The sequence below is a fragment of the Phocoena sinus genome, chromosome 16 (genome assembly GCF_008692025.1).
Source record: "Phocoena sinus isolate mPhoSin1 chromosome 16, mPhoSin1.pri, whole genome shotgun sequence".
NCBI classification, from domain to species: Eukaryota; Metazoa; Chordata; class Mammalia; order Artiodactyla; family Phocoenidae; genus Phocoena; species Phocoena sinus.
The window spans coordinates 62,640,182-62,660,382 of record NC_045778.1 but is presented as its reverse complement, the minus strand read 5'-3'; the positions used below and the strand labels follow the sequence as shown (position 1 = coordinate 62,660,382).

General features: G+C 42.1%; 1 protein-coding gene across 5 annotated transcripts in view; it reads left to right on the top strand.

Moving 5' to 3' along the window:
• Positions 1-20,201, top strand: part of SORCS1 (sortilin related VPS10 domain containing receptor 1) — a 575,069-nt gene that overhangs the window by 518,381 nt on the left and 36,487 nt on the right. For all 5 annotated transcript variants that reach the window (XM_032609239.1, XM_032609238.1, XM_032609234.1 and 2 more), the window contains exons 20-21: positions 6,067-6,200; positions 14,907-15,030. In XM_032609239.1, coding sequence (XP_032465130.1) covers positions 6,067-6,200; positions 14,907-15,030 — 258 coding nt within the window. The remainder of the gene's footprint in view (positions 1-6,066; positions 6,201-14,906; positions 15,031-20,201) is intronic.

The following is a 20,201-nucleotide window of genomic DNA, read 5'->3' as shown; positions in this document are numbered from 1 at the left end:
TACGTCGCAAACCTTGGTTATTAGTAACAGAAATAAATGGCAACATCAATGGCAGTACATTTGCCGAGAATGGCTGCCTACCTGGCAGCTTATCATTCTGCACAGCTTATTCTATAAGGCGGGTTTTTGTAAAAGATCTTCTCTCCTGAAGAATTACAGTTATTATATTCCACATCCCATATAGGTATTAAGCATCCCTGGACTCTAAGCATGTGTCAATACTGATTTAAAATTCAGCAGCAGCTTTTGGTCTCAGTTTCTCGGGGTTTCCCATAGAGTCATCCATAGTTCCCCCTCCTGGTTGCCCTGTGGACTCTTCTTCACCTTACAAATAATCATATCCCATGAGGGAAACTTGCCTATCCTGGTTCTCTCGTGGGCTCACTGAATCCTGGGAAGGAAAACAGCACAGAGTTTGCCCCTGCTTCAGATTAAGGGTTACTGAAGCCATGACTTCTGAAAGAAACGAGCTGCTTTGTACACTTGCAATTCTTTTCATCTCATTAGCCTGATTGAACGGCTTAAGTGATTTGACCTTAACCTCAGTAGCAGGTGATTTGTATTGGAAAGTTTCGTGTTCTGATTTTAATTTTGTCAGACTCCTCTTGGGTTAAGCGGTTGGATAAGCAGGCCTCATATCGTGGGACCCCTTTCTAAGCCTGGTCTTGGGGACAAGAATTAGCTTTTTATACTAACTATATGAAAGCAGGATTATTTTTAAAGTTTTCATTAATTCACATACATATAAAGGCCTTGGCATGAGCAGTGCCAGCAAGTTCTGACATGTTTGCTAGGGCTTCTCTCCTGAAGGGCCCATCATGCTTTACCGTGCATATGAACTTCTGTGCTTATTCTCACACGTCTATCATGATGGGCAACATTTGGCCTTCCTTTCATCTGGGGAAAGCAAGGATTAGAGAAGTACTACGATTTGACACTATTTTACACTAAGAGGAAGTCATGGTAAAATCCTAATCGACTTACATTCCCCCTGCTCTCAAATACGGAGAGTAACATGGCAATTTTTAGTGCCATGGTGGCAGGATAGTGAAGGGATATATGGCTTTGTAGGAAGAACAAAAAGGAGCACTGGACTGAATTGGGAGTTGTTAGGTCCAGATGCTGGCCTGAATTCCTAGCTGAGTTACTGCATTTTCCTGAAACTAGTTTTTCTCCTCCATCATGTGAGGAATGCATGTCTTGTTTCTCAAAGGTTCTATCAAGCAACTCATGCTGTGCCCTGTCAACTGGCCAAGCTTGATTTTCCATCATCACGACGCAGCCTGTGCATTTGTATTTAGTGGGTTCTGAGCAGCAACTCAGCTCAAGCTCAACTTACCAAAGCCAGCCCTCTGCCCCTCTCATCCAACCCCCCTCCCCCTACCCAGGGCTCTTCCAGAAAACCCCACGGCCTGTCTTGAACACATACTTCCTCCACTTCCCAGTTCAAAAAGGTGCTTTGATTCTAAATCAGAAGTTCTTAAATACTGGTTTGCAAAGGTCATCGGAAGCAAATGGAGATGATGTTCCTGCTGTAATGTTTCCAGGATGGGGAGGCTCTCTCGGGGCAGCTGAGTAATCTCTTGTAGCCTGACAGTTGAGAATTCCTTGAGGAATATTCACTGTGCTCTGCTAGTTTGCAAACTAATTAGACACAGGGTGCAGCCAGGGTTGCCTTCAAGTGGATGGAACAGAGAATTTAAAGGACATGCAGATTTCTGCTCAGAAATCTGCCCTATCTCAGCCAGTCTTGCAGGAAAAAAAAAAAAAAATCTCTGAAGATTGTGCAAACTTGCAGAATAGGAGGCGATGAAAAAGATGAGGTGGATTTTCCGATACTTCCCGAACCTCTCTTCTCCACTACCCCGTTACATAGGAGCCCTTTGCAGATGTCTTTCTGTCCCCATCTTAGGGTAAGGTGATCAGTGTCTTGAAAACCTGTGTAGCTTTGTAACTATTCACACGATGATTATATTGGCCAGTGAATGTCAGACCTGGGTTTTGTAAAATGTGGTTAATGAGCCACCTGCCCCAGAATTACATGGTAAAAATACAGTGTCCTGGGCCCCTTTCCAGACCTATTGAATTAGAATTTCTGACGGTGTGACATCATAATCTGCCTTGAACAGATGAGCGTGATTCTCATGCCCACTGAAGTTTGAGGGACTCTGTTGTAGGGTCTCATCTTCACACTTTGAATTTCTTTTATTTCTTCTGGTAGATTTTTTTTAACCTTTCAGACAAACAGCAATATGATACATGCACAATATTTAATTAGATGGTCAGAGGAGGTCTTCAGAACAAATGCCAGAGGCAGGTCGCTGATCAGCACGCACAGACACACACACACACACACACACACACACACAGTGTTCAGTCACACAAACAGCACTTGTCCCCTGCAGCACAGGAAGACCAAGCAAGAGAAGGGGAACAATTCACACAAGTAATTTCTCCCCTTCTCTCAGCCGCCTTGCGAAGATTCATAAAGAGTAATGCAGCGCCCCCTGCTGTCCGTTTTGCTCATTAAAGGCACCTGTCCGAAGAAGCAGTACCTGCAAGCTTGTTCCACTCTCAGCTGAGTGCGGCCAGCCAGCTAGGGGCCTCCAGGGGCTGGAGTTTCACTTCGAAGGGTCTATTAGGGCAGATCACACCCTCTGTGCAGAAAAGCAAGGCTTGAAAGATAGGCTTTGGGGCAACAGGAACCAGGTATATTGAACACACAAAAAGTACATGAGCCCAAGAGGACTTGGCAATCTGAAAGCGAAATTCCACACATTTGTATGAATGGATGATGAATATGCATGTAAGAAGGAACTTATATAAACACACACGGACATTCTTCAGGGCCTAAAGTGATCTGCTGAGTGTCCTGAACACCTGTTAGATCTCATTGGCTTCGGCTCCTTCCCTCCATCTCTTTACTGCTGCTATTCCCTGCCATCTTGGCACCTGACAAGGCCCTCCTCCTCAAGGCCTTTGCCCCACACTCACCCTGGAGCTTCCGCAGTAGATACACGGTGCACTTCTGCACGTTATTCAGGTCGCTGCTCAAATGTCCTTGCTTCCAAGAGACTTTGCTTGACCAGCCTATCAAAATTAGCAGGCTCTCAGCCACCCCCTCTCCTTGCAGGCACTGCCTCTCTTAATGATACATAAGCTCCACCAAGGGCAAGGTGTCCCAGCACCGAGAATCATGCCCAACACGTAATAGCACTCAAAAACTACTGAGTGAAGGAGTGGCCATACTTCAGGAACAAGACTCAACTTTTGTCATTAACAGGACACACAGACATCATCCTTTGACCTTTGGACTTTAAAAGAAAAATTGTTGGATGCTCATATGTGAGAGACCAAGATGAACCCTTTTAGGATGGAACTGGCATGTCTCCCAGAGCTTATCTAGTTCTTGCATCCTAGCTGATCCATGTAACTCTAACGGGGGAGTCAGGAGGAGTGTCACAGAGGAGGGGGCCCTGGAACTGAGATTTGGAGATGACAGGTGCCATAAGAAAGGTGTGTAAGCAAAGTCCTCGGGTGGGACAGGGCACCTGCTGGAGCACATCATGTGATGGGGGAGGGACAGCAAGAGCCACGCAGTAAACAAGAGCCTGTGTAGCGAGCATTGCCCAATGCCTGCAACATGTCTAAGTCACCAGGAAGTAGTGACTCTTAATAGCTATTTTGTTAACATGGGTCTTCTCGAGCATTTGTCCGCTGGCCCAGGCTCTGAACTTGAACTGCTTTGGTTCACACCCTGGAATTGAGGAAGGTCACCTTCCTCTGTCCATCTCTGCATGGAGCTAACGGTAGTGCCCACTTCATAAGGTTGTTGTGAAGATTAAATGAGAACAAGAAGTCATTCACAGACTATGTGGCACACGGTCATTGGTCCGTAAACGATGCCCTTTTATTATCTCATTGAACCATTCTGACTTATGATCAACTACTTCTTATCATATGGCTTATAAACCAGAAAATCAATTCTACTCTGTTTGCTGGTCACCAAGCCTCTAATCTATAAAGAAAGAAAAACATGAACAAAAGCAGAAATAGGAAAGTATATGTTTCTGTTCACTTACACTGCCAATGTTCCAGTACCTGCCGCGTCTCAAGAACTGTGCACATCCTTACACATAAAGATAAATATGAAGGACTCTCGCCCTCCAAAAGTTTGCAGCCTGTGTTCTCTGTATCACAAATTTTAGATCTGTACGTGTTAGCTCTCATTATTATTATAATTAGGTAATGGGAATTTTCATCTTGATCAAGTGAGTAGCATGGCTTTCTAGAAAATTCACTCTCACAACAATTTGAAGGGTGAGAAGGTACATAGTCATCGCTATACATTGTATGAATGTATATATTATATATATATATACACGTTATACAGAATGAAGTTATGCAAACACACATATACATATTTCAGGGCCAACAAGGCCAACGTGCTCTATGTCCTGAATACCCCTGAGATCGCATCTGCTTCCACTCTTTTTCTCCATTTATTTCTCTATTTCTTGCTATTCTTTAAACATGGAGAGCCGCCTCCTCCTCAAGGTCTTTGTACTTGCTCTGCCCTCGCCCTGGAGCATATATTTTATTCTAAGCGATGGGGCCACCTGGCACTTGGTCCTACTTATGTATTATGGAGGGAGGCAGGCGTTGAATGCATAGAGCAGGAGGATGGATTAGAGTGGGGAAAGGTTAGAGGCTGGAAAACCTGTAGGAGAGTTTGTACCAGTCCACGTGAGACAGTTGTTTAGTGTATGAACCAGGGCAGGGTGAGAACAGCTCTACCTGAGAGAGAATTTATGAAACCAAATCAATGGTTTCCTCAGTGGATATGGATGGCAAAGAAATAAGGAATTGGGATTGACTGTCTGCTTCTGGGTTGTTCCCCTGGATAAACATTGGTCATTCATCAAGACTGGAGAATACAGACTGGGGGGAAACAGTGGATTTCTAGGGAACCTTTGGCTGCTAATTGAGTCTGGAGTCAAGAAGGTGGTTTTGGAGCCCTAAGCATATAGTTCGCAGTTTAAGGTCAGGGTGTGGATGGTATTACTCAGCAGAAGAGTAGATGGAGGGAGAGAAAGGCCAAAGACAGTACCCTAGGAGACACATTAAATGGTCAAGCAGAAGAGGAGGAAGTAATTAAACCAGGTGCAAAGGCCTGAGGTACCACATCCTTCTCCACCTCATGGGATAAAGATGGGGATGATGGATTTTTGTCATGTTCACCTCAAAAGAAAATGCATTTTGTCTGGTAAAAGTAACTCAAAGAGAAGGTCAGGGGTCATAGGATAGGTCTCTAGGGAGGGGATATTTGTATCTTTGTGGGTTTGTACATCTGATGAAGGTTTACGGTCTAATGGGCCTCCATAGGTAGAACCACCCTCTCTTTCAGCTGAGCGCATCCTGAGAACCTGAGGACCACAGAGCTCTCTCTGTCCCCTCGTGCCTGCCTTTGTCCTGGACAAGCTCAACTCAATACCACGCTTACCTAACCGGGTGGTTTTACACACATTCACACAAACACACACTCACAGTTACATACAAACATGCACATTTACAAACACTCACACACACATTTAAAATCCAGTAAAGAATAATTACATGTAGAATGGTTTGGGGATTTGTATAAGAACCACCACCAACCCATAACCCCCATCCCATGTGGATTCTCGGAGGTTTTCACAATCCTGGTTTACCACCGAGAATATAACTTCCTGGAAACACTTTGCATCTCCCTGTGAAATCTCATGTTATACCTGTTCCTTTAAGGACTTCTTCAATTACTTGTAAGTTTTTAAGCTTGTACACGTAAATAACTCAAGTTTTAGGCCTGGAAGAAAGATTGGTAAATGGAAAATGTTGAGACACAACTGTTCACAATATATCCTTTTCCCCAGAGTAGGGACAGCACCCGAGCACTTCCTTCAGGGAACCCGACTGATGGTTGGGAGGCTTCCAGAAGGAATGCGTATTCTCTTCATATCAGGGAAGGCAGGTGAAGCAGAGAGAGCTCTTCCCTCTCCAAGCCTCCTCTCTCCTCTTGTGCCTCAGGTCCCCTGGAGCATGTACACCTGTCTCTTCCCTTCGTCACCACGAAGAACAAAGAGGTCAACGCGACTGCTGTGTTGTGGCCCAGCCAAGTGGGCACGCTCACTTACGTGTGGTGGTACGGAAATAACACTGAGGTGGGTCGGCCTTCCACGCGGGCTTTGTGCGGCTCCACGCAAACTGGCCAAAGTGCAAAAGGGAAAGAAAGTCATGGCTTATGTGACTCAAGAGACTAGAGGTTGTCGCAGCTCCGGGGACGGTGGGCTCCGAGTGCCCCAGTCATCTCCTCAGTCTCTGTCTCTCTCACCACTGTGCCCCCACCTCTTTTTTTTTTTTAAATTTCTTTCGGAGTATAGTAGATTTACAATGTTGTATTAGTTTCAGGTGTACAGCAAAGTGAATCAGTTATACGTACGTCCACTCTTTTTTAGATTCTTTTCCCATATAGGCCATTACAGAGTATCGAGTAGAATTCCCTGTGCTATACAGTAGGTCCTTACTAGTTATCTGCTTTATATATAGTACTGTGCATGCATTACCTCTGCCTTCCTCTGAGTTAGCCTTCTCCTCCAGCTGGGCTTTGCTCTGCAGTGACCCTTAGCAGGAGCCTGAGCTTTCAGAGAAAACAAGCCGTCTTTCCCCAAAGTTCTAACAGAAGTCCCAGAACAGAGTAATGTCGGCCAGGCCTTGACCACAGTGCTGGGGACAGAAACAGAGCTGCTGAAGTCAGCCTCCCTAGATCCATCTAGACCAAGAGAAGGGAGGGAATGGCCCTCAAAAGGAAAAGAGGCCAGTGGACACCAGACAAGCAAGAGCCACAGATGTCTGTGCAACCCAGCTCCCCGCCGTGACCCCCTCACCCTGGATCAGACGCAGCCCCTTCTTTAGCTCAGCTTTCTGTTTCCCCCAAATATTCCCTGTGATCCAAAGTGGGCAGCAGTTTCAACACCAGTAGAAACCTTAGACCTCATTTACTCTGTCCTTCATTTTACAGATGAGAAAGTGAGGACAGGTGAAGTGGCTTCTTCCAATCTCATTCAGCTGCTTCACGCAGATCCAAGACCTTCTCAGCCCTGCCTAGGTTTTTCTTCCCCTCACACCAGGCTTCATGCTCTGTTTCAGTTTGGAATTCACTCCATTCTCAGAAATTAAAATTTGCTTGCAAATGTTAGTTAAAGCAGTAGAACTCAGGCCCCGAAGCCTCCCTTCCCAGAGGGCCCTGGGACCAACTGCTCTGGACTGGAAAGCGTCATCTCCTTCCAGCAGAGCTGCTTTCACTTGTGACTTTGCTCTTCAAACGCAATGCATCTTATGTGAATACAGATCTTCTTCTACTTCAGAGCTGAGTGTTGGCTTTAACTGGAGCCATAATTTTGCACAAGCCTGGGGAGGAAACCTATCCTGACACCCGACCTGCTGCATGCCTGATAGTCAAAGGAATCCCTCACCTCTACTGCTGACATAAATCAACTGAAAAGAAACTCTTTTTTATTTCTTATGAAACCATGCATGTAAATTGGGCCTAGAGTGGGCCCACTACCCATAGTAGAAGAAGAGAAATCTATTTATTTGCCTGAAAGCTAGTACTAGAAGTTGACAGTACTAAACAACTTCTTTTTTTTGGTTTTTTCTTAAGCTTTTAGAAGAAAAGCAAATTCTCAACAGATTATGTTTTAGTAGGCTTCTTTTTTTCAATTTTTAAAACATCTTTATTGGAGTATAATTGCTTTTCATTGTTGTGATAGTTGCTGCTGTATAACAAAGTGAATCAGCTATACGTATACATATATCCCCATATCCCCGCCCTCTCGCATCTCCCTCCCACCCTCCCTATCCCACCCCTCTAGGTGGTCACAAAGCACCGAGCTGATCTCCCTGTGCTATGTGGCTGCTTCCCACTAGCTATCGATTCTACATTTGGTGGTGTATATGTGTCCATGTCACTCTCTCACTTCGTCTCAGCTTACCCTTCCCCCTCCCTGTGTCCTCAAATCCATTCTCTACGTCTGCGTCTTTATTCCTGTCCTGCCTCTAGGTTCTTCAGAACCACTTTGTTTTTTTCGTTTTTTGTTTTGTTTAGATTCCATGTATATGTGTTAGCATACGGTATTTGTTTTTCTCTTTCTGACTTACTTCACACTGTATGACAGTCTCTAGGTCCATCCACCTCACTACACATAACTCAATTTCATTTCCTTTTATGGCTGAGTAATATTCCATTGTATATATGTGCCACTTCTTCTTTATCCATTCATCTGTTGATGGACACTTAGGTTGCGTCCATGTCCTGGCTATTGTAAATAGTGCTGCAGTGAACACTGTGGTACATGACTCTTTTCGAATTATGGTTTTCTCAGGGTATATGCCCAGTAGTGGGATTGCTGGGTCATATGGTAGTTCTATTTTTAGTTTTTTAAGGAACCTCCATACTATTCTCCATAGTGGCTGTATCAATTTACATTCCCACCAACAGTGCAAGAGGGTTCCCTTTTCTCCACACCCTCTTCAGCATTTATTGTTTGTAGATTTTTTGATGATGGCCATTCTAGCTGGTGTGAGGTGATACACATTGTAGTTTTGATTTGCATTTCTCTAATGATTAATGATGTTGAGCATCCTTTCATGTGTTTGTTGGCGATCTGTATATCTTCTTTGGAGAAATGTCTATTTAGGTCTTCTGCCCATTCTTGGATGTGGTACACGGGCCTCTCAGTGTTGTGGCCTCTCCCGTTGCGGAGCGCAGGCTCCAGATGCGCAGGCCCAGCGGCCATGGCTCATGGGCCCAGCTGCTCCATGGCATGTGGGATCCTCCCGGTGGGGGGCACGAATGCGTGTCCCCTGCGTCGGCAGACAGACTCTCAACCACTGCGCCACCAGGGAAGCCCTGGGTTTGTTTTTTTGAGCTGCATGAGTTGCTTGCATATTATGGAGATTAATCCTCTGTCAGTTGCTTCATTTGCAAATATTTTCTCCCATTCTGAGAGCTGTCGTTTCATCTTGTTTATGGTTTCCTTTGCTGTGCAAAAGCTTTCAAATTTCATTAGGTCCATTTTGTTTATTTTTGTTTTTATTTCCATTTCTCTACGAGGTGGGTCTAAAAGTATCTTGCTGTGATTTATGTCATAGAGTGTTCTGCCTATGTTTTCCTCTAAGAGTTTTATAGTGTCTGGCCTTACATTTAGGTCTTTAATCCATTTTGAGTTTATTTTTGTGTATGGTGTTAAGGAATGTTCTAATTTCATTCTTTAACATGTAGCTGTCCGGTTTTCCCAGCACCACTTATTTGAAGAGGCTGTCTTTTCTTCATTGTATATTCTTGCCTCCTTTATCAAAGATAAGGTGACCGTATGTGTGTGCATTTATCTCTGAGCTTTCTATCCTGTTCCATTGATCTATCTTTCTGTTTTTGTGCCAATACCATACTGTCTTGATTACTATACTATAGTATAGTCTGAAGTCAGGGAGTCTGATTCCTCCAGCTTCATTTTTTTAAATTTTTTTATTTATTTATTTTTATTTTTGGCTGTGTTGGGTCTTCGTTTCTGTGCGAGGGCTTTCTCTAGTTGCAGCAAGCGGGGCCGCTCTTCATCATGGTGTGCGGACCTCTCACTATCGTGGCCTCTCTTGTTGCGGAGCACAGGCTCCAGACGCGCAGGCTCAGTAGTTAAGGCTCACAGGCCTAGTTGATCCACGGCATGTGGGATCTTCCCAGGCCAGGGCTCGCACCCGTGTCCCCTGCGTTGGCAGGCAGATTCTCAACTACTGCACCACCAGGGAAGACCCTCCAGCTTCATTTTTCTTTCTCAAGATTGCTTTGGTTATTCGGGCTCTTTTGTGTTTCCATACAAATTGTGAAATTTTTTGTCCTAGTTCTGTAAATAATGTCACTAGTAGTTTCATAGGGATTCCACTGAATCTGTAGATTGCTTGGGTAGTATAGTCATTTTCACAATGTTGATTCTTCCAATCCAAGAACATGGTACATCTCTCCATCTGTTCTGTCATCTATAATTTCTTTCATCAGTGTCTTACAGTTTTCTGCATACAGGTCTTTCGTCTCCTTAGGTAGGTTTATTCCTAGGTATTTTGTTCTTTTTGTTACAGTGGTAAACGGGAGTGTTTCCTTAATTTCTCTTTCAGATTTCTCATCATTAGTGTACAGGAATGCAAGAGATTTCTGTGCATTTATTTTGTATGCTGCTACTTTACCAAATTCATTGATTAGCTCTAGTAGTTTTCTGGCAGCATCTTTAGGATTCTCAATGTATAGTATCATGTCATCTGCAAACAGTGACAGTTTTATGTCTTCTTTTCTGATTTGGATTCCTTTTATTTCTTTTCTCTGATTGCTGTTGAATAATAGTGGTGAGAGTGGGCACCCTTGTCTTGTTCCTCGTCTTAGTGGAAATGTTTTCAGCTTTTCACCATTGAGAATGATGTTGGCTGTGGGTTTGTAATATATGGCCTCTATTATGTTGAGGTAAGTTCCCTCTATGCTTACTTTCTGGAGAGTTTTTATCATAAATTGGTGTTGAATTTTGTCAAAAGCTTTTTCTGCCTCTGTTGAGATGATCATATGGTTTTTATCCTTCAATTTGTTAATATGGGGTATCATATTGATTGATTTGTGTATATCGAAGATTCCTTGCATTCCTGGAATAAACCCCACTTGATCATGGTGTATGATCCTTTTAATGTGCTCTTGGATTCTGTTTGCTAGTATTTTGTTGAGAATTTTTGCATCTATGTTCATCAGTGATATTGGCCTCTATTTTCCTTTTTTGGTAACATCTTTGTTTGGTTTTGGCATCAGGGTGATGGTGGCCTTGTAGAATGAGTTTGGGAGTGTTACTCCCTCTGCTATATTTTGGAAGATTTTGAGAAGGATAGGCGTTAGCTCTTCTCTAAATGTTAGACAGAATTTGCCTGTGAATACATCTGGTCCCTGGCTTTTGATTTTTGGACGATTTTTAATCACAGTGTCAATTTCAGTGCTTGGGATTGGTCTGTTTATATTTTCTATTTCTTCCTGGCTCAGTCTCGGAAGGTTGTACTTTTCTAAGAATTGGTCCATTTCTTCCAGGTTGTCCATTTTATTGGCATAGAGTTGCTTGTAGTAATCTCTCACGATCCTTTGTTTTTCTGCAGTGTCAGTTTTTACTTCTCCTTTTTCATTTCTAATTCTATTGACTTGAGTCTTCTCCCTTTTTTTCTTGATGAGTCTGGCTAATGGTTTATTGATTTTGTTTATCTTCTCAAAGAACCAGCTTTTAGTTTAATTGATCTTTGCTATCATTTCCTTCATTGCTTTTTCATTTATTTCTGATCTGATATTTATGATTTCTTTCCTTCTGCTAACTTTGGGGTATTTTTGATATCCTTTCTCTAATTGCTTTAGGTGTAAGGTTAGGTAGTTTATTAGAAATGTTTCTTGTTTCTTGAGGTAGGCTTGTACTGCTACAAACTTCCCTCTTAGAACTGCTTTTGCTGCATCCCATAGGTTTTGGGTCATCATGTTTTCATTGTCATTTGTTTCTAGGTATTTTTTTATTTCTTCTTTGATTTCTTCAGTGCTCTCTTGGTTATTTAGTAGTTTATTGTTTAGCCTACGTGTGTTTGTACTTTTTACAGATTTTTTCCTGTAATTGATATCTAGTCTCATAGCGTTGTGGTCAGAAAAGATACTTGATGCAATTTCAATTTTCTTAAATTTATCAAGGCTTGATTTGTGACCTGAGATATGATCTATCCTGGAGAATTTTCCATGAGCACTTGAGAAGAAAGTGTATTCTGTTGTTTTTGGATGGAATGTCCTATAAATATCAATTAAGTCCATCTTGTTTAAAGTATCATTTAAAGCTTGTGTTTCCTTATTTATTTTCATTTGGATGATCTGTCCATTGGTGAAAGTGGGGTGTTAAAGTCCCCTACTATTGTTGTGTTACTGTCGATTTCCCCTTTTGTGGCTCTTAGCATTTGCCCTATATACTGGGGTGCTCCGATGTTGGGTACATAAATATTTACAATTGTTATATCTTCTTCTTGGATTGCTCCCTTGATCATTATGTCGTGTTCTTCTTTGTCTCTTGTAATAGTCTTTATTTTAAAGTCTATTTTGTCTGATGTAAGAATTGCTACTGCAGCTTTTTTTGATTTCCATTTGCATGGAATATCTTTTTCCAACCCCTCACTTTCAGTCTGTATGTGTCCCTAGGTCTGAAGGGGGTCTCTTGTGGACAGCATATATTTGGGTCCTGTTTTCGGGTCCCATTCAGCCAGTCTATGTCTTTTGGTTGGAACATTTAATCCATTTACATTTAAGGTAATTATCGATGTGTATGTTCCTATAACCATTTTCTTAATTGTTTTGGGTTTGTTATTGGAGGTCTTTTCTTTCTCTTGTGTTTCCTGCCTATAGAAGTTCCTTTAGTATATGTTGTGAAGCTGGTTTGATGGTGCTGAATTCTCTTAGCTTGTGCTTGTCTGTAAAGGTTTTAATTTCTCTCTCAAGTCTGAGTGACATCCTTGCTGGGTAGAGTAATGTTGTTTTTAGGTTTTTCCCTTTTATCACTTTAAATATGTCCTGCCACTCCCTTCTGGCTTGCGGAGTTTCTACTGAAAGGTCAGCTGTTAACCTTATGGTGATTCCCTTGTATGTTATATGTTGCTTTTCCCTTGCTGCTTTCAGTATTTTTTCTTTGTATTTAATTTTTGATAGTTTGATTAATATGTGTCTTGGCATGTTTCTCCTTGGATTTATCATGTATGGGACTCTTTGTACTTCCTGGACTTGATCGACTATTTCCTTTCCCATATTAGGGAAGTTTTCGACTATAATCTCTTCAAATATTTTCTCATACCCTTTTTTTTCTCTTCTTCTTCTGGGACCCCTATAATTCGAATGTTGGTGCATTTAATGTTGTCCCAGAGGTCTCTGAGACTGTCCTCAATCTTTTCATTCTTTTTCTTTATTCTACTCTGCAGTAGTTATTTCCATGATTTTATCCTCCAGGTCACTTATCAGTTATTCTGCTATTGATTCCTTCTAGACAATTTTTAATTTCATTTATTGTGCTGTTCATCATTGTTTGTTTGCTCTTTAGTTCTTCTTGGTCCTTGTTAAATGTTTCTTTTATTTTCTCCATTCTTTTCCAAGATTTTGGATCATGTTTACTATCATTACTCTGACTTCTTTTTCAGGTAGACTGCCTATTTCCTCTTCATTTGTTTGTTCTAGTGGGTTTTTACTTTGCTCCTTTATCTGCTGCGTTTTTCTGTTTATTCATTTTGCTTAACTTACTGTGTTTGGGGTCTCCTTTTCTCAGGAGGCAGGTTCATTTTTCCCGTTGTTTTTGGTGTCTGCCCCCAGTGGCTAAGGTTGGTTCAGTGGGTTGTGTAGGCTTCCTGGTGGAAGGGACTGGTGCCTGTGTTGTGGTGGATGAGGCTGGATCGTGTCTTTCTGATGGGCAGGACTGCATCTGGTGGTGTGTTTTGGGGTGTCTGTGAACTTAGTATGGTTTTAGACAGCCTCTCTGCTAATGGATGGGGTTGTGTTTCTGTCTTGCTAGTTGTTTAGCATGGGGTGTACAGCACTGTAGCTTACTGGTCATTGAGTGGAGCTGGGTCTTAGCAGTGAGGCGGAGATCTCTTGGAGAACTGTTGCCAGTTGATGTTACATGGAGCCAGGAGATCTCTGGTGGTCCAGTGTCCTGAACTCGGCTCTCCCACCTCAGAGGCCCAGGCCTGACACCCGGCCAGAGCACCAAGACCCTGTCAGCCACGTGGCTCAGATTTCTAAGGGTTTTCCTTTCCTCAGACAGAAGTTTCCAACTTCTTTCAACCATATACATGGCCCCTTGAGTCACTGCTTTTTCACCACCTCTGGAGGTGGTGGGTAAGTTCACTCCAATCTTCCATCCATAGCTTGCATGTTAAGAACTTTCAGACTCTGCGCATGTGTTTTCCCCCTTGCCTATGTTCTGAAACTGCCTGGAGTTGCGTTGCATTGGACATAGAGCCCAGACTCAAGTAGAATTTTTATGCTGAGCTTTAGTCTACCCTCTGCTACACAGGGAGTTAAATGAATTTTGATTTGTAAATTAATTAAGGAAAGACAGGAATGAAATGTTTGTGGGGAGTTAGTCGAGGGAGGTCAGTAGGCTAATAATCTTTTTCCTCTAGGACCTGGTATCTAATTGCATTACAGGCACTGCTCCAGGTCTTTCTTTTTCTTTTTTGAGTCCTCAAACCACTGTCCAATTAGTACATGTTTCCATAGCAGCTCCTTCCAGGAAACTGCTTATAGGGCTTCTCAGAGGAAGCCGAGCCACACAGGGCCACACCTGTCTAACTAGTGTAGTTTGGTGTCCATAGTTGCTGTGTTCCACTGTAATTTTATATACATAGTATACCCTTTAGAGGAGCACTGGCACCTTGTAGACTTTCAGTGACTACTGCTTAAATCTGGATTAATATGAGCTCCCTCTTTAATATTGCCTCAGATTAAGGGATTTGCTTGATACAAGTAGGTTATCAACAAAGAGAGATACGTCCCACCAGCAAGCAAGACCCGTGGATCTCCCCAGCCCTGAATCAGGATGTTAGCAGAAAGGAGGTGTCAAATTCACAAAGAATGAATAGAGTTTCTTGGCATCATGTCTCTAATAGTCCCTTTCTGGCCTGAACTTGAGGTGATGGGGAGGCATAGGTGGAGTCAGTCACACGGGGATGCCCCAGAAAGAGCTTCCGCTGATTTAAAGAGCTTGTCAGTGGCTCAGAGCTGGTGCCTATCTCATCTGTAATTGAACAGCTGTCCCTTCACCCTGTGGCCTCATTTGTTTTAGCCCCTGATCACCTTGGAGGGAAGCATATCATTCAAGTTTACTTCCGAAGGGATGAACACCATCACAGTGCAAGTCTCAGCTGGGAATGCCATCCTGCAGGACACGAAGACCATCGCAGTATACGGTGAGTGGTCCATCTGCTGATCCATCACTGCCCTCATCCATCCCTCAGATGAGGTGGTTTGGTACCTTGGTGCCGGAAGCCATCCTGGCTTATGAATCTTCCCAGGGAACAGAGGGTAGTGGTTGAGAAAGAGCTGAGTCAAGTCTCATCTCCTCCTCTGGGGAAGATACGATTCACCAGCAACATAGTGGTCACAAAACCGCAAGAGGGTTTATTGCTTTTTTTTTCAAACTGGCTTTGGTGCTCATAGAACGACTGTACGCCCACCTACCTTAAGTAGAGAAGAGTGAGTTTCATTATGTGTAAGGCTGATTCATTCCATTTGGTATTTTGATGGTATTCAAAGAGCTAAAACCTATTATTAAAAAAAAAGTGGTTAATATTGAGGCTTTTATTTTTAAAGTTCAACTTCAAGAGTCTTGATCATTAAGAAGAATCTGCCAATGTCTAAATGCTCTGAAAAGCTCTTCTGCAAATATGTATCATTTATAAAACACTCTGCTAGTCTAAAAGTGAAGAAAGGGTCATAACAAGCACATGTGCATCATTGTAGACTAGATATTAGTTTGAACAAACAGCTGTACAGAACAATGTGGTAATCAATTGGGGAAATTGAATGTGGTCAAGGTGTTACGTGGAATGAAAATTTACTGAAATGGAAAGGTGGAAACCTTGGTGGAAAACAGTTTATACAAATTGATCTCATTTTGGTAATTTTTTTCTGCATGGAAAGATAGTCAGATGGATCTGCACTAAGTGCTTTAGTAGATGGTAAAAATATGAACTTTTATTGTTAATATGAAAGCGGTACTAATGCATCCCGGAAAATTAAAATTTAAAAAGCAAGAATTTAAAAGGAGATAGATAGGGAAATAAATGCTGTGCAGAGAGAGGGCAAGAGAGAGGCTCAAGGGAGGGAGGGAGGGAAGGTGAGATAGAGGTTGAGAGGGATGGAGAGACAGAGACAAAGACACACTAGCTCGTGGTCCGAACAATATCAATTGTTCCAGTTCCAGAATTAATTGATTCTGATGCAGGTTCTGTTTTTCGTTTCTCATCTTGCTAACTTGACCTTCAAATTCAGAAAGTAATTGGTAAGCAGCTTTGAATATGTCTGAGGACACTCTTCCTCTTGCATGGCTGCCTGTTAGATTATATAATGTTTCCTCCCTCTCCCCTTCCTGAAGAGACTTGATAAGCCCCAGCAGTTAAGTGAAAGTAAACCAGGGCTGTGGTTTTCCTACAAGGTCCCATCAGTGAGGCGACCTCTTAGCCAGGTGGCCCTAATGGAGGAGAGCTTTTGTTTCTCTTTCCTCTCCATCTCCTTTCTATGCTCTGGAAATGCATTTAATTCTCCTAACAATCGTAGTGCAGGGTAGCCAATATTATGACTCTCATTTTTTTCAGAGAGGTAAATAACTTGCCCCAGCTAGTAAGTGGTGGAGCTGAGCTTCTAGCCCACCCCTTCTAGACCCAGGGCTCATGCTCCAAAATTACCCTACGTGATTGGCTCTCATGTCTTTTCCATCGGATGCTTTCTTTCCTCTCTCCCTCCTGGATTTCACCAGTGTCACTGATGGACACTGACCCATTAGTCCAACAGCTATCTCCTCATTAGAACCACAGACAGAACTTTAAATCTAGAAGGTCTTTGGACTTACCTAGTCCAATCCATTATTTCACAGTTAGGAAATTGTGGCCCCAAAATGGGAAACTACTGGCTTAAAGTCATTCTGCTATTCAGTAACAGATCTAATAATAATAATAATGATGATGATGGTAGTGGTAGAAATTAATGTTGATGGATCCTTTATCAGCATCTGTTCTAAGCATTTGATATATATGATCTGTTTTATTGAATCCTCTGAACAGACTTATGAGAAATATGCTATGATTATCCCTGTTATACAAGTGACAAAATATGGAGATAAGTATAATCTGAATAATCTGATAAGTATAATTCTGAATCAAGTTTCATGGAAATCTTCTATCCCTTGCTATGCTTAGTTCTTCCTCTTCCTAAAATCCTTCTAAAGGCATCATCGAGAGTGGGTCATTCTCCATCATATGGGTTCTCTTCATTAAAAAGCATTTCTTAACTAAAAGTTTGAGCAGGGAGAGTGGTCTCTCCCTCCTCTAACCAAATTCCTGAGCCATCCAACATCTTAATTCATCTTCAGTCAGGTGGGTTGTACAGAGTTTCATATATATAACTAGAAAATTCTAAGGACAGGCATGACCTATTAAAGGAAAATTGCATCACAGGGTGTTAAACAGGCAAGATTGAATTCAACAGAAACAAATGGCAGGAATAGTTTTAAACTCTGGGATAAGCTAAAGGACTCTGCGGGGAGGGGATTGTCAGTGTGGTTAAGCCACAGGTGTTTGCTAATTGGTGCTTAGGGAATTTAGGCTCCTACCCTCCCAGAGGCAGGGGTGCTATCTTTCCTTTCTTCCTTTCTATATATATATATATATATATATATATATATATATATATATATATATCTTTATTGGAGTATAATTGCTTTACAGTGTTGTGTTAGTTTCTGTAGTACAACAAAGTGAATCAGCTATACGTATACATAGATCCCCATATCCCCTCCCTCTTACGTGTCCCTCCCACCCTCCCTATCCCACCCCTCTAGGTGGTCACAAAGCATCGAGCTGATCTCCCTGTGCTATGCAGCAACTTCCCACTGGCCATCCATTTTATATTTGGTAGTGTATATAGATGTCAATGCTACTCTCTCACTTCGTCCCAGCTTCCCCTTCCCACCCTGTGTCCTCAAGTCCCTTCTCTACATCTGCATCTTTATTCCTGCCCTGTAGGAATAAAGGTTCATTAGTACTGTATTTTTAGATTCCACATATGTGCATTAGCATCCGGTATTTGTTTTTCTCTTTCTGACTCTTCACTCGGCATGACAGACTCTAGGTCCATCCACCTCATTACAAATAACTGAATTTCGTTCCTTTTTATGGCTGAGTAATATTCCACATCTTCTTTGTTGGTTCATCTGTCGATGGACATTTAGGTTGCTTCCACGTCCTGGCGATTGTAAATAGTGCTGCAATGAACATTGTGGTACATGTATCTTTTTTTTTTTTTTTGCGGTACGCGGGCCTGTCACTGTTGTGGCCTCTCCCGTTGCGGAGCACAGGCTCCAGACGCGCAGGCTCAGCGGCCATGGCTCACGGGCCCAGCCACTCCGCGGCATGTGGGATCTTCCCGGACCGGGGCACGAACCCGTGTCCCCTGCATCAGCAGGCGGACTCTCAACCACTGCGCCACCAGGGAAGCCCCTATCTTTTAGAGTTATAGTTTTCTCAGGGTATATGCCCAGTAGTGGGATTGCTGGGTCATATGGTAGTTCTATTTTTAGTTTTTTAAGGAGTCTCCATACTGTTCTCCATAGTGGCTGAATTAATTTACATTCCCACCAACAGTGCAGGAGGGTTCCCTTTTCTCCATACCCTCTGCAGCATTTATTGTCTGTAGATTTTTTGATGATGGTCATTCTGACCAGTGTGAGGTGATACCTCATTGTGGTTTTGATTTGCATTTCTCTGATAATTAGTGATGTTGAGCATCTTTTCATGTGTTTGTTGGCAATCTGTATGTCCATTTCAGAGATGGCTTCCAGGTCCTTGAGAAAGGCATTCCTGGATTGCAGAAGATTTAAATCTCAAAGGTGCAGAGGAAGAATTTATAATTGCAAGTTTCTAAAGTAGACACTCTGAGAAAAGGGAGGTCAGAGCCTGAAGTCCCGAAGAAACCTGTCTAAAGTTTAATTAAGCTGAGGGAAAGTTAAGACCATTATGGTCAGACTGAAGGAGGTATCATATTTGGGAAGTCGACAGAGGAAAGATTGTCTGCCCAAAGCCACACAAGAGACTGGAGACAAGAAAATTTAGTTTGCATGGTTTTCCTTAATTTGCTTCAGGGCTCAGGTTTGCCTTTAAATACAAAAAATAATATGTAATCGTATAGAATTCATCTCTCAGCAGCTGCAAAAAATACATATGTTACTGGTGTTTACCCTTTTCAGTCCTCCCATACGCATCCCCTATTTGTTGAATAAACTTGGGCATAACATTTCTCTGCACTGCTGTTTAGCATGCTAAGGAATTACAAAGGGAGCTGCACCATTTTTCTCATTTGTGTCTTTTTATTAAGATAAACATCTTCTTTTGAGATGAGATCTCCACAGTTTGGTTAAGAGGTTTGGGGAAAGTGAAAATGACATACACATACGTCTTCAAAGTTAGGACTCAGTGGGTGATTCCTTGGGCTGCCATTTACCGTACTACTAATTTGTATGCGTTTCATTCTTCTCCATCAGAACTGAAATGGGATATTCACCTAGGTGGCCAGTGACTCATAAAATAGTCAAACTTCGAGAAATACATGTTTGGAATAAGCTGGCTGCCATAAGTACAGGCCTGATCATGTAAGAGTCTTCAGTGCCTGCGCCTAATAAATCTTTAGCAGTGTTAGGAAACGCACGAGTGGGTTTTTGTGTTTCCTGAACGTGTCATTGGCATTGCTGATGTTGCTAAGCCCCTCGTGAAACACCAGAACATGCCTAAAACAAGAAAGAAATGTTTGTTGAATAATAAAACGCATAAATTACAGAGAGCCTCCACTGATATTTATGCATTTATTTATTCAACAAACTTATTAATTAAATGACTCCTAGTCATTGAAGATCTAACATGAACTGGGCACTGTCCCAAAGGGCCAGGAACACAGTGTCCCCATCCTCATTGAACTAATATTCTTTTGTGGGAGACAGACAGTAAAAAAACCAAATTATTTATTTATTTGTATTTTTATTGGAGTATAGTTGATTTACAGTGTTGTGTTAGTTTCAGGTGTACAGCAAAGTGAATCAGTTTTATATATATATATATATATATATATATATATATATATATATATATCTCCACTCTTTTTTAGATTCTTTTCCCATATAGGTCATTATAGAATATTGAGTAAAGTTCCCTGTGCCAGACAGTAGGTCCTTATTAGTTATCTATTGTATATATAGTAGTTTGTGTAGGTCAATCCCAGTCTCCCAATTTGTCCCTCCCCTGCTTACCCCCCAAAACAAAATAATTTTAAAGGCAAGAATAAAGAAGACAAATAGGGTCATATGGTGAAAGGT